A 14,432-nucleotide genomic window follows, 5' to 3' on the forward strand; every position below is an offset into this window, starting at 1 on the left:
GACCCGAGTCACTTCCACTTTACCAAAGGCCGCGTTTGAACTGCACACGGAAGGGCCCCAGGATGGCCCCGCACCCTGCCAGGCTCTGCCAAGTGTTTTGTGGGTCCTCCCCTCACCTGACAGGGATCATCCCCGGAGAGGGGCAGGGACGTGTTGGTGCCAACAGCCGTGCCCAAGGAATCACCGAGTCCCTGAGACCTGGCTGGCCGACATCCAGGCCCTTGGGTGGAGGGTGACAGGGCGCAAGTTTTGTCTCTGGCCATGACGTGAGGGCTCCCACACCCCAACTGTTCTCTGATGGGCCCTGGAGGCTCGTGGGACAGGCGTGAACGTGCTCCACACTCGCCCCAAGAACCCAGCCCCGGTCTCACGCTGGCTGGTACCAGGGCCAGGGGGCCCATTCCTCACCTCTTCCTGCCAGCGAGGTGGGTTTCTGAGCTAAACCATTCCTTCCTCGCCAGACCCACCGCTGCTGCCCCAGCCCATTACCCCGGGGAACGAATCAAACTGCCCACAGGTCTCCCCTCCTCCACCCTTGCCTTCTTTAATCCATCCCTGAATGAATCAAAATTCTGATCATGCTGTCCTCAGCTCAAACCTCTCTAAGTACTTGCCAGCCTGACGTCAAGATCCGGCTTCCTGGGTCCTGCTGCCCCTGCAGCCTCACGGGCCCCACTCCTTCCCTGCCCAGGGCCCCTGCTGCCTGGGACAGACCCTGCCGCCCCCACCCCCTCACACTACCCTGGGTTCTGGCTGCCTGGTTACTTCTCCCTCCCCATGGGTTGTGAGGGCAGGGAGGGGGTCTGTCTGTGCTCCCAGCCCCGCTGTTTCAGGGTGTCTAAAACAGAATGCGAGGAGTGCTCCATCACCCCCAAACACTGCCCCATCCCCACCCCGACCTCCATGGCGCGTCTCATTTCACTTTCGACTTCCGCTGGGGAGAAGGGGCACAGGACACAGGCCCCGGCCTGTGTGCTACATGCTCTTCCCGAGAGAACTGGCCGGCACAGCCCCACTGGAGGCAAGGGTTATCGTGCCCATTTCACAGACGAGGAAGCGAGGCCCGAGGTTCATGGACCTGCCGCCTACGGCCGGCCACACAGGCAGGGAGCGGCTATCCAGCTACCCGGCTCAGGATCTGGGGCTCAGAAGGGACTTTCGAGGTTCCATCCCAGCCTCACCTGACTTCTTCGCTCTGATCTACAGCTGCCTCTGGCCTGTTTTCGAGGAGCATGTGCGGTGGTGTGTGTGTGGGAGGGGGGGGCGAGAGAGGCCGCCATGAGGCACCCCAACAGCTCTTCACCCCCACAGGGAGCTCTGTCTCCCTCCTGCCATGTCTGGCAAGCGCGTGCCCAGCCACAGGACCCTGAGGCCTGTCCCTCCCACCCCGGGACCCTCAGTTTCCCCATCTGTTGCATGGCAATATGGCGCTCCCGAGAGTGCAGAGCCCGTGGAGGTGACTGGAAAGCAGAAAGACTGTGTGGCAGCAGCGTTTAATAAAATCTATCCCGCGTCTCCAGCACACCTCCTGAATCCACCAGGCCTCTCGCTCCCCACTGCCGGCCCCTCTCCTGCCCGGAGAACTGATTGTGGCTCACATCACACTGGTCCCCCTGGGCCCGTCTGCAGGGCAGCAGAGGGGTGCTGGTCACATGGCAAGGAGACTAGTCACAGCCCTGCTCACAGGCCAGGACACTGCTCCTCACCCTTAGAACAAAATCCAGCTGAGGCCCTGCCCCTCACCTCCAAGGCCGGCCTCCTTACTGCTGAGGCCCCACCCCTCACCCCAAGGCCCACCTCCTCACGGCTGAGGCCCCGCCCCCACCTCCAAGGCCACCCCTCCTTACTGCTGAGGCCCCACCCCTCATCTGCAAGGACCGCCCCCTTACTGCTGAAGCCCCGCCTCCACCTCCAAGGCCCACCTCCTACTGCTGAGGCCCCGCCCCCACCTCCAAGGCCCGCCTCCTCATGGCTGAGGCCCCGCTCCCACTTCCAAGGACTGCTCCCTTACTGCTGAAGCCCCACCCTCACATCCAAGGTCCACCCCTTACTGGCAAAGCCCCGCCCTCACCTCCAAGGCCCGCCTCCTTACTGCTGAGGCCCCGCCCCCACCTCCAAGGCCCACCTCCTACTGCTGAGGCCCCGCCCCCACCTCCAAGGCCCGCCTCCTCACGGCTGAGACCCCGCTCCCACTTCCAAGGACCGCTCCCTTACTGCTGAAGCCCCGCCCTCACATCCAAGGCCCACCCCTTACTGCTAAAGCCCCGCCCTCACCTACAAGGCCCACCTCCTTACTGCTGAGGCCCCGCCCTCACCTCCAAGGACCGCCTCCTTACTGCTGAAGCCCCGCCCCCACCTCCAAGGCCCACCTCCTACTGCTGAGGCCCCGCCCCCACCTCCAAGGCCCGCCTCCTCACGGCTGAGACCCCGCTCCCACTTCCAAGGACCGCTCCCTTACTGCTGAAGCCCCCGCCCTCACATCCAAGGCCCACCCCTTACTGCTAAAGCCCCGCCCTCACCTACAAGGCCCACCTCCTTACTGCTGAGGCCCCCGCCCTCACCTCCAAGGCCCGCCTCCTTACTGCTGAGGCCTCGCCCCTCACCCCAAGGCCCGCCTCCTCACGGCTGAGGCCCCGCCCCCACCTCCAAGGCCTGCCTCCTTACTGCTGAGGCCCCACCCCTCATCTGCAAGGACCGCGCCCTTACTGCTAAAGCCCCGCCCTCACCTACAAGGCCCACCTCCTTACTGCTGAGGCCCCGCCCCCACCCTCCAAGGACCGCCTCCTTACTGCTGAAGCCCCGCCCTCACCCGAGGCCAGCCCAGCGGGCCCTACCCAGCACCCCTGCCCTGGTCCCCAACTCCTCTCCGGCCTGCTCCAGCCACCCTGGTCTCCTGTCCAGGAGCTGCTCCCTCCTACCCCTTTCCTTTGCCTGGTGTCAGCCAGGGCAGGGCGGCTCCCCCAGGCCTAGCTGACTCCCCACTCATTGTTTAGCCCCCTTAAATGTCACCTCCGCAGGGAAATCTTCTCTGACCCCCAACCAAGGTAACACCCCCCGTTAGATGCTCTCAGCACTCTGTACGGTTCCTTCAGAGCAAGTTTCTTGGTTTGAAATGAAACGCACGCGCAACGACTTCGGTAACATCTACCTCCCCCACTGGGCCGTGGGCTGGGGCGAGTCTGGCCCGTTTCTGGTGTTCCCGGCACAAGGGGCAGTCAGACGGGGGCGAGCACTCCGTGTTTGCTGGATAAAGGACAATGAACGTCGCCAGACGGGGCCCAGGTGAGAGCGGGGCAGTCGGGGGTGGGGTGGAGGCGGGCAGCGGACAGTGAACCAGAGGCCCCCGGGGAGGCGGCCTGGCCCCGACCCGCCGCTGCCCACCCCGCCGGCTCCCTGGGGAGGGGCCCGGACACGTCCAGGAGCCACCCACCTGGAGCTGGTAAGGTTTCCCCGCTCGGATCAGCTGGGAGACGAGGAAGTTGGTGTGGAAAAAGTGCACGTTCTCATCCAGGAAGCCGTGCAGGATGAGCAGGCGGTTGGGCCTGGAAGACAAGGTGGGGGTGAGGGTCTGAGGTGGGACCCTCCTCTCCCCGGGGGGCCGAGTCCCTCCCCAGCCCCAGCGCAGGGAGGATAGAAGCAGCAGCTCAGCAAACAGGCGGTGGCGGATGGGAAAGCCTGGGGACAACTGGCGCTCCCCCGAGGCCCCTTTGCTTCCTTCCAGGCAAGGAGTCGAGGGGTGTGTGCGGGGCTGTGCGCAGGACGCCCTGAGCTACTGGGAAGCTTCTAGAGCAGTGCTGTCCCATGGCACTCTGGGAGGATGGAATGTTCTAGACCTGTCCTGCCCCACGCCGTCTCCACCATCATCACCACGTGTGGCTACTGAGCACTTGAAATGTGACAACAGTAGCCAAGAGACTTTGTTTTTTCAGTTTTGATTTTTAAAAATAATTTCTTGAGGTGAAGTTCACGTAACCTAAAACTAACTCATTTTAAAGCGAACGGTTCAGGGGCATTTGGTGCATCCACAATGTTGCGCAACCATCACCTCAATCTAGTTCCAGAACATTCCATCGCTCCAAAGGAAAACCCCGTGCCCATCAGCAGTCACTCCCCATCCCCAGCAACCACCAATCTGGTCTGTCTCGATGCATTTACTAATTCAGTGAATGTGAATGAATGTAAATTTGAATTTCAGTGGCTATGGCGGCTGCTGGCTCTAGGATAGCACAGGTCTAGAGCAGTGGGTTTCAAGCTTGGCTGCACGCTGGCACCCACGGCTGACCCAGGCTGCACCCCAGACCAGACTGACAGCCTCGCTGGGAGAGGGGCCCAGGTGGGGTCGGCCTGTGATGAAAGCCCGAGAACACCATCATCAAGGTGTGGACCTGGGGCGGAGGTTCACCAGCAGAGCCGCACCAGGAAGCACCCAACATCGTCTTCTTTCAGTCAGACTCAGAAACCAATGCCAAAACTGTGACATGGGACATCAGAGCTGGTCCCACAGACCCGGATGGTACAACCGTTGTGGACCCGTGGCCCGAACCACAGAGTGTCAAAGCCTGCAAGACCGAGGCCGTTCAGGTTCAAGACTGATGGACGGGCTCACGGTGGGCTGCGGGCCTGGGGGTGAGGGAAGCCCATGTGTGCGAAGTGGCATGATTCTAGATCCTTCCTTCCATCTTTCTGGAAGGACAGCACCCCGGATGCCGCTTCAGCGCGGAGCGGTGAGGAGGGAGGGTGGCAGGAGGGGATGCGAGGCGCAGGCAGACAGGGAGGAGTGAAGCCACAGGAGCGCAGCAGGAGGCGGAGGGCGCAGCCGCCCAGCTTCATGGGGCAGCCTGGGGGCCTCAGAGCCCAGACGGCCGGGGTGGCCGGGGCCTTACTCATTGGGCAGCTTCTCCACGTGCAGGGCCACGGAACCCGCCTCGTAGCCGAGCTGGTTGTTCTCCGGGACGTCCATGTAGCGTTCCGTGTACCCTGTGTCGTAAGCCATCCAGACTGTGACTGGGGCGCCCGCAATGGCCACCTGAGGGCCACAGGGGATGGACAGGCGGAGAGAGAGAGAGAGACAGGAGGAGAGAGAGAGACACACACAGGTCAGGACCTGGGAGCCCACGCTCGGCCGGCCGTCCCGGGGCCTCCCCAGGAGGACGTGAGGAGCGGGCATGCACACGGGGCTGGCGGGGGAGGGGCCCTCAGACCGTGTGTCCCCCGTGGACCGTGCGCTGTCGAGGGAGGGCGGGATCGGCCCCTCCCTGGTCCCACTGCCTTCCTGCCTCCTCCTCCTCATCGCCGCCCGCGGTGCCCTGACAGTGCCGCCGGCCTGGGGGCCCCTCCCCCCGACGCTCTTCACACCATGCCCCACCTCTGCCCATCCGAGGCCGGGGTCCCGGGCTCAGCCTCCCACAGAGAGCTGCTGGCGGGGTTTTGTACAGCCGGATGCCATCCTGGGGTCAGCAGTGGCGGGCAATGAGGAGGGGGGCTCGGCCCCGTTGGGGCTGCTGCGGGGAGAAACAGCCACGTGGCAAGGCCCCTGCCGAGATGCCTCCCGGGGGGCGGGCTCCGAGGGGCACGGGCGGGCGCCGGCAGACAGGAGGGAGGGGCGGGGCGGGACCCACCTTGAACACCTGTGGCTTGTGGATCAGCCCCATGAGCGAGAGGAAGCCTCCGTAGGACCAGCCGTGGATGGCGACCCGGCTCAGGTCGATGAAGCCGTACTTCTCAGCCACAAACCTCAAGCCCTCCACCTGGTCCTCGATCTCCACCTGGCCCTGGGGGACGAGGCCGGGCACCTCTGAGTCGCCTCCTCCCGGGCGTGTGCCCTGCTGTCCCACCTCTGTCCCTTGCAGGGAGCCCTCTCCCTCTTGGATCAAAAGCAGCTCTCTGGAAGCCACCTCTCCTCCAGGCCCTGTTCACACCCTCCCTGCCTGCTCTCCAGGGTGGCAGTCAGACACAAGCCCAGCACCAACTTTGCCCACCATGCTCATCATCCTTACCATGCCCATTATCTCCATCTTCATTACCACCACCACCACCACCACAACCATCATTACCACCATCATCATCTCCATCACCACCATCACCATCACCACCATCACCACCATCACCACCACTACCATCGCCACCATCATCACCTCCATCATCATCACCATCATCACCACCACCACCATCATCATCATCACCTCCACCATCATCACCACCACCACCACCACCATCACCATCTCCATCATCACCACCATCATCACCTCCATCATCATCTCCATCATTATCACCATCATCACCACCATCACCACCACCACCACCATCACCACCATCATCACCACCACCACCAACCATCACCACCCATCACCACCATCACCATCATCACCACCACCAACATCACCATCATCACCACCACCATCAACATCACCATCATCATCACCACCATCATCAACATCACCATCATCAACATCACCATCATCACCACCATCATCATCATCACCATCATCACCATCACCATCGTCACCATCATCATCACCACCATCATCAACATCACTATCATCATCATCATCACCATCATCATCATCAACATCACCATCATCATCAACCATCATCATCAACATCATCACCACCGTCACCACCACCGTCATCACCATCACCACCATCACCATCAGCACTACTTCTCCAGCCACCTCCCTGCCTGGCCCAGCCCTTGGGACTTCCTGCCGCCCGGGGCCTGTACTGAGTGTCTGGCTGTATCTGGGTCTCAGGCACCAGGGGGATGTGTGTACACCTTTGTCCCCATGGGGCGCAGCTCAGAGCTGAGCAGCAGAGCAGACATTCCCCTTGGTTCCAAAAGGTCCCCCCCTCTGCCTGGCATCCCAGCCAGCACTGTCCTTGAGGGAGGGCCCCCAGGGCCGCCTCAAACCCCAGATCTCCCTTCACCACACAGGAAGGGCCCAGACAGACTGGGAAGAGCAGTTACCATTTGGTTTTTCAGGGCCCCTTCGAACCGAAGCCCTCGCTGACAGGAGCCCCTGCCATCTATGACGACCACAGCGTAGCCCAGGGATGCCAGCGTGTTGAGCCGCAAATACTTGATTCCTTTGAAGGAGTTAGTCACCAGCTGCACCTGTGGGGCGAGGCGAGGACATGCGGCTTTGCTCGGATGGTAAGAAATCCAGCCCCAGACGCCAGCAGGATCGGGGGCAGGGGGCTTATGGCCTAAGTGGGGCGCCTGCACTGTATCGTGAAGCCTACAGATGGCCCGAAGGGCTGTGGCCGCAGGGGAGTGCACGGGTCAGACGGGCCCACTCTGCAGCAGGCCCTGTGCTCGGGACGTGCTGCAGAGAGGAAGGCCCCACCAGGCCCCCGTCACAGCCCCAGGCCCTCCCTGGAATCTCTCCACTTCTTCAGCCGCCTTCTGCCTCTTTTCTCCCCTCGGCTGTCTCCATCAGACACCACACCCCGTGGGGGAGGGAGGCAGGCTGGTGGCGGCGGGCGGCTGTGTCTTCTGAGTGACTTAACCCAGTCCTCACACTGGCACTATTAATATTCAGGGGTCGGATCTTCTCTGTCATGGGGTGTCCTGGGTACCGTAGGGCACTGACAGCATCCCTGGCCCCTACCCACTAGATGCCAGGGGCACCCCCACCATAGTTGTGACAACCACAGGTGTCCCCAGGGTGCAGAATCCCCCGGGGGAGAACGGCTGCCTTAGATGGACCCGCCTGCCAGGCTGCCTGCTGGCCCCTTCTCAGGGCACTGGGCCCAGGGCCACGCCCACCTCCATCCCCAAGCAGGTGACCAGGGTGAGGGCGGGTCACTGCTGGGCAGGTGGCCCAGACAGACACAGGGGGATCGAGGGCATTTCCCAGAGGCACCAGGGGGCATCAACAGGTGGAGGGAGAAGGGGAGGGGGAAGCTGTGGGGGAGGGTGGGGTGTGCAGAGACCCAGAGGCAGGAGTGAGGGGCCCCTGGAGCCCTGCGCGGTCAGTGGGCACAGGGCGGGGCACTGGGAGGTGCCAGGGCCCCCCGAGTCCTGGCGTGGAGGGAGGGGGGTCTGGGGACCAGGGCCGGCACCCACCTGGGGGCCTCCATACACGAAGAGGACGGTGGGATGCTTCTTCCCTGGCTGCACGGCGTGCGGCTTGTAGATCATGCCGTAGAGACGCACGTCGGTCCGCGTGTGGAAATGGAAGATTTCCGGGGGCACGTAATCCGGAGGGCAGCCTGCGGGGACAGAGGGGCTGTGGCTACTGGGGAGCCCGCACGTCTGGCTGACACCCACAGTCCACTGCCCGGCCCCCAGCCGCACCCCACCTGTGTTTCCCGACGGTTTACATCAAAATCTGAGGACCAGAAGTGACTCTGTGCCCTGTGAGCGTGCGCATGCCAGGCCGCCGTCTGGCCAGAACCTTCTGCAGCAGGCCCGAGGCTCGCTGGTCCCCTACGGAGCTGACAACACCTCTGGAATTTGATTCACAGCCTATTTTGTGGTCTGCTTCTCTCTGATTTTTATGATTACCTTTACTGTTGCAAAGCAACACTAGTCTGCAATCGTGGTGAGGAGAAATCTTTCTCAAGATAAGTGCATTTAGGTGAATAGGGTGAGTGGATGGAAAGTTAATTAAGAGGTAACGCAAGTCAGGGGTCGGCAAATGCTCTGTGTAAAAGGCCAGAGAGGACATATTTTTGGCTTTAGGAGACATTCTATGTCCTTTGCCTCAGCTTCAGGATTTCAGCGCTAAAGTGGCCACAGACGACGCATAAATGATCAGCTGTGGCCAGACCTGGCCCACGGGCTGTAGTCTGCCAACTCCTCACAGAGGTGGTCACGGCAAGGCTGGGAGTGTGGGAAACGAGCCCTAGTCCCCCTGCCTGCAAACCCAGGGCTGGGGACCGGAGGATTCCTCATCTGAAAAACCAGGGCAGAGTTCCTGCTCCGTCACGCCCCGTGGTGATGCGGGGAGAGTCACAGCTGAGCTATGGGATGGAGGAGGCCTTTTATCTACTGAGGTTCCGGGGAGTGAGGATATAACAAGATGCTTTGTAGCCCATAAAACACCCCACACACGCCAGAGATTCTTATTTCCTAGAATGTTCTGGAAATCTGGCAAGTGGCAGGTCTGCAGTCAGGGAAGGGATCCTTTTAGTGAGGGATTCCCGTGCCCTAGGCGCTGTACAGTGCGTTTGGTTTTCATCCTACAGACTGCTTTGTACCATCCTGTACATAAGGAACATTTAAGGGAGACGAACTGACTTGCCTACAGTTCTGCGGCCAGAATTGGAACCCGGGGTCCCCTGATCAGGGCCCTGGCCGTCCTCCAGGCTCATGGCCAAATGACAAGCTCCTGTTCCCCGAGGCCCCACTCGAGACTGACCCCCTGGTCCCTTCCACAGACAAAGGCTTCTGAGCGTCTGCTCTGCCCTTGGAGACGGCTGCCCGTGAGGACGAGGATGTCCTGTGCGGGGGCCCTCTGTCTGGGAGGCCGGCTCCTGAACTGAGTCTGTGCTCTGTGCTGTCACCTATTAATTGCGGCACAGAAATGAGAGCGTCCCGGGTGGCAGGGCCCGCAGGACAGTCAGGGCCAGTGGTTATGTTCGATGCCAAGTTCTTGGGGCTCCCGGGAGGGGCCAGGGGCGCCGAGCAGGCAGGGCTCTGGGCCGCTCGCCGCCTCGCGCCCGCCAGGACAGCCCGTCACCAGCGTCATTTAATGGGGCCACATCCCACGTTACAGCCGGGCCAGCCAAGGCTCCCGGGTGGAAGGACGCAGTCAGGGGCCCCGGGGTTACTCACTGGCTGCCTCCATCATGCTGGCCCAGAACCGGGGCTGCTTGTGCAGAGGGTCGTCGTCGGGGCCGCTCAGCTTGTAGACGTGCACGCAGGGCGGTGTGCCCACACTGCTGTAGTGGCTGACGAACATGTCGAAGTTCTGCGGGCGGACGGGGACGCTGAGCACCACACGATGCCTGTGCGCACCCCCCTCTCACCCCCTGGGCTTCGGCTCCCTGGGCCCCCGTCGCCCACCAACCTTCATCGACCATTTACCGACTTTGCGCTGTGTGTTCCCTCATTTAAACCTCAAAACCCCACCCACACGGGGCGGGTGCTACTACCATCACCCCATTTTGCAGATAAGCAAACTGAGGCCGGGAGGAATCTGCCCCTGGCCAGGGGCCCCCGAGGGGTAACTGATGGTCCCAGGGGTCAGACCCAGATCTGTCCGATGCCAGAGCCCACTCATCTTGCTGGTTCTACAGCCAAATGCTTGCCCTGGGCCGGGAGTGGCCCTGTGCACATCTGCTGCCTGGCGTTCTAGAATGTTCCAAGAGGCTAAGCGTGGGTGTCGGGACAGCGCCGTCAGGAGCATCGGGGAAGTGCCCACCTGGCTCATGGAGCAGCTGTGGGAGAAGCCGGGCGTGGTGAGGCGCACGATCTCGCCGGCCGACTCGTAGCTGACCACATAGAGGTGGTGCTCCAGGGGCGTGTCCTTCGTGCCTTGGAAGTACACGAGCTTCGTCTCCTCGTTGACCCAGATCTGCGGGGGCACAGACTCCTCGTGACTCGGCCCCAGGCTTCCCGTGCCTCCCTTCCCATGGCAGCTGGGGGAGGAGGGCTGACGCCCAGTGGAGGGGTCCCGGCCCCTCCTGCTGCCCCCACAGGGAGGGAGCAGTGCCTGGGACAGAGGCTGAGGGAGGGGCCGTCCTGGGCCCTCGGCACACTAGCCCCGCCGCGCTGGCCCTGAGCGGGGTCAGCCTGTCCCTCTGACCCAGGTGCTCAGTGTTCAGAAGTGGTAACGCCCTGCCCCACCCGTTTCCTGGGAGGACCCCCATCAGAGCCCAGTGTGGTTCTCAGGTGATGCCCCCAGGAAGACGGGATTGGTTTCACAATTATGGCACAACTCTCTGTGGCCACATAAAACTACTTTCAAAAACCCTACAACTCCCCTAAACAGTGATGCTATATATATCCTACGGAGACACGTGAAAACAAGAAAGATCGGCAGTGACTTCCCACCATGGTCACTTACCGAGGGGAAGAGGCTACGGGGGTCCAGGGTGGGGATCGAGGGGGATTCTGACTTTAGTCTTGTCTAGAACTTTCGATTTTTTGTTTTGCTGAAGAAGATCAGCCCTGAGCTAACATCCGATGCCAATCCTCCTCTTTTTGCTGAGGAAGACTGGCCCTGGGCTAACATCCGTGCCCATCCTCCTCTACGTTATACGTGGGATGCCTGCCAAGGCATGACTTGATAAGCGGGGCATAGGTACGTGCCCAGGATCCGAACCTGCAAACCCCGGGCCACCGAAGCAGAGCGTGCGAACTTCCCCACTATGCCACCGGGCCAGCCCCATGGAACTATTTCATTTTTACAACAAATGCTGACGTGTTTGTTGTTACCGTACTTTTAAAATAAATGCACATTTTCTAGAAATAAAGGATGTCGTTGGAAGACCCCAAACCACGTCATTATGTGCCAGTTCTGTGACGAGGACCCCGTGAGAAGTTACACAAATGGGGAAGGAGGCGCTCTCCAGCTCGCTAGGCTTCGTGTCCCAGCGAGGCCGTGGGGCCTTCGGGGGGCTGAGGGGACACTGAAACGGGCCGGGCAGGCCAGAACCGCCCTCTGCCAGCACAGGCTGCCTGGAAGGTAGACGGTGTGCATGGCCACCAGTGGGGACGGGAGAGGCCACTCTTGCCCTTTTTAATTTTTAAAATGTTCTTGCTTTTTTTTTTCACTTCTGGGTAAAGAGCCGTGCCAACCGTAACAGTCACAATGACAGAGAAAGGTTTTAACCCCGCGTGTGTCAGACGCTACGTGTGCCGAGGGCTTCAAGTTACTTTAAGCCAGGGTCCTCACCCAGAGCAATTCTGCCCCCCAGGGCACGTGTGGCAACCTCTGGAGTCATTTGTGGTCATCACACCTGAGGTGGGGGTGGGGTGCTCCTGGCATCGAGTGGGTGGGGGCCAGGGGTGCTGCTCAATACCCCACAGTGCCCAGGATGGCCCCACACAGAGAATGATCTAGACCCAAATGTCAGCAGTGCCCAAGAGAGAGACCTTGCTGTAGAGACGAGGAGGTGAGAGCTACCCGATGGTCCCAGTGGTCCCATTCTACAGATGAGGAAACTGAGTGTCAGTACCCAGAGGGTGAGGGGCAGAGCTGGGCTGTGAGCCGGGGGTGCCTCCAGCAGGACTGGCTGCAACCACGGCAGAGCCGCTGAGGGTAGGTGACTGCCACTTAACCTTTGGGTGCCCAACCTCTGACCTCGCCTCACACACAAAGATGTGCATGTGAAATCCGACAGTATCAGGACCGGCTGCACAGTTTCACAACTTGACAAGACCTCCCCAACCTCTGGACCATGAGTTTGTCTACATCTCCCCCTAGTCACTTGTACGGCTTCACTGTTTATGTCTAAGTCGATGGTGCTGGTGTGAGGTAGGGATCCAGGAAGTCTGATTAAGGGACCCTCCGTGAAATCTCGAATTCTGTAGACCTGAGCCCTGTAAAGACACTCTAGGCAGAGGCAAAGGCTCGCCACGTGTTTACGACGGTGCGTTTGGGGGAGTTGAAGGTACATCTCTCGTCCCTGTCGCTGCATTTTTTGTTCCAGAATCCCCCAGAAGCAGGCGTGGGGGTGGGCTCTGGTTGGAAGCTGCGGGACAATGCCACAGTAGGCACCATGAATGTCCCACAAACTGCTGTCCTGGGGACAGATGGTTTCATGGAGCGGAAGAAGGCTAACGGGATGCTCCAGGCAGCACTGAGCATGCGCCAGGGCCCTCCCACCAGGATCCAACAGCGGGTGCTCGGAACCGCCCGTGTCCTGGACCCAGGGTGTCTCCGGCTGGTTGGAGCCACAGCCCCTGTGGCCCTGGGCGTGGTGGAGCAGTGGAGGGAGCAGAGGAGGAGGGAAGAGGGGCTGAGACGGAAGAGAGGAGGCACAGGCACGAGAGATCTGGAAGGGGGCTGGAGTGTGCATGCGTGTGTGTGTCCGCATGTGTGTGTGTGCATGTGTGCATTTACTACTGTGCATGGAGACTCTGGTACCTTGGAGCCGTGCCTTGCCAAAACCTCCCAGTCACCGCTGGTCAGCGCGATCTCCTCCTTGATGGGGCATTTAAATTCATCTGGAAGTAAGCAAAGGAAAAGAGGTGAAGGGGGATCGGGGAAGCTGTGACGGGGACCCCAAGGCACCCAGGCCAAACTCCACCGAAGCAAACTTGCCATGGAGCCCACGCGTCCCAGGCCAGGTGGTCGATGGGAGGGCGGTGGGCTGAGCCTGAGACAGGGCAGACGCACCACACTGGCCTAGGGGGCTGTGGGCAGAGTTCCCATCACGTTGACGGTGGGCCCAGCATTACCCAAAACAAACCAGGAATCTGCATTTTCATCAGAAGTGCCCAATTCTAGAACCCTGTGCCAGTCGAACCGCCACCCTTCAGGCCCTGGACTGGTGACCTCTTAGGACAGGTTGGGATTTTGGAGAACCAGATCTTGATTAAAATGTGTCAGAAACTTATTGAGACAGCTCACGAGCGATGGCTAATGCTTCTTTTGTATTCTTTCGGGTCTAAAGCCAACTTTGGTAAACGTTTATCCAGGGAGAGACAAGTGCCCTGTGCACAAATACTAGGGCGTGGGCAGACAGAAGCTTCTGGTGCAGAGAAGGGGCCGAGCGACGGTCCCATCATGATCTGGGAGGGAAGGACGCTCCTCCCGTGTCCCTCCCTCATGTGGAGGCTGCGCACGCCTGGCTTCCTGCTCATTCAAACCTTTGCCGACGCCCGTTCTCTGTTGGGCCCATGGAGGAGTGTGCGGGGTGGGAGCTAAACTGCACAGGGGCCCCTCTTGGGCGCGCCCCCACCGATTCACCAACTGCCGGCCTACAGCCTCTGCATCCTAGGCCGGGCGTGCCCCCCAATTCTCCTGCTGTGCCCCCGTGAGGCCTGGACGATGGCTCAGCCTGGCTGGCCCCCTGCCTCGCTGCACCTCCTCTGAGCTCTCCGCTCCCTCTCGCCCGAGTCTCTTCGGCCCTCGGGATTCAAGCCCACGCTCCTCACGGCCCAGACGGTCCCGCCGACACCTGCCCGGCCGTCTCTTGCAGGACCTTCTGCTGCGAAAGCCACCTTGTGGGAAGACCCCTCCTCCTGCGAGCACCAGCACGGTCCCCGGCCCTCACCCCGTCCCCCAGGCTCCCGACTTCCCTCCCACTTCCCGGGCGCCCTCTCAGGAACTCATTCTTCCTGCTCCCAAGTGACTGGGGTCTCGCCTTCTCATCTGTTCAACTGCCATCGAGGAGGTGGGAGCCACGTGACAGGAAGAGCGAGTGGGGACGCAGGCGGGCCCCCTGGCAGGGTGGATGGGAAACCGGGTGGGCCCACCGCGGAGGCAGGAGGCCCCCCGAGGGGCACCTGCTGCAAGTTCCACCCGACAACCACCAGG

At 61.2% G+C, this 14,432-nt stretch overlaps 1 protein-coding gene across 5 annotated transcripts in view; it reads right to left on the minus strand.

Annotated features, from left to right (window-relative positions):
- Nucleotides 1–2,764: 2,764 nt before the first annotated feature.
- DPP9 (dipeptidyl peptidase 9) overlaps nucleotides 2,765–14,432 on the minus strand; it is a 34,615-nt gene continuing 22,947 nt past the window's right edge. For 2 of the 5 annotated variants that reach the window (XM_058537353.1, XM_058537354.1), the window contains 8 exons: nucleotides 13,038–13,117; nucleotides 10,368–10,520; nucleotides 9,779–9,914; nucleotides 8,066–8,211; nucleotides 6,965–7,111; nucleotides 5,619–5,771; nucleotides 4,884–5,026; nucleotides 2,765–3,542 (listed from right to left, as the gene is read on the minus strand). In XM_058537353.1, coding sequence (XP_058393336.1) covers nucleotides 3,089–3,542; nucleotides 4,884–5,026; nucleotides 5,619–5,771; nucleotides 6,965–7,111; nucleotides 8,066–8,211; nucleotides 9,779–9,914; nucleotides 10,368–10,520; nucleotides 13,038–13,117 — 1,412 coding nt within the window. In that variant the 3' untranslated portion in view covers nucleotides 2,765–3,088. Of the gene's footprint in view, nucleotides 3,543–4,385; nucleotides 5,027–5,618; nucleotides 5,772–6,964; nucleotides 7,112–8,065; nucleotides 8,212–9,778; nucleotides 9,915–10,367; nucleotides 10,521–13,037; nucleotides 13,118–14,432 lie in introns of all 5 variants that reach the window. The other 3 variants (XM_058537355.1, XM_058537352.1, XR_009219008.1) reach the window with 3 other exon arrangements.

The sequence above is a fragment of the Diceros bicornis genome, unplaced genomic scaffold, assembly GCF_020826845.1.
Source record: "Diceros bicornis minor isolate mBicDic1 unplaced genomic scaffold, mDicBic1.mat.cur scaffold_301_multi, whole genome shotgun sequence".
Lineage (NCBI taxonomy): Eukaryota > Metazoa > Chordata > Mammalia > Perissodactyla > Rhinocerotidae > Diceros > Diceros bicornis.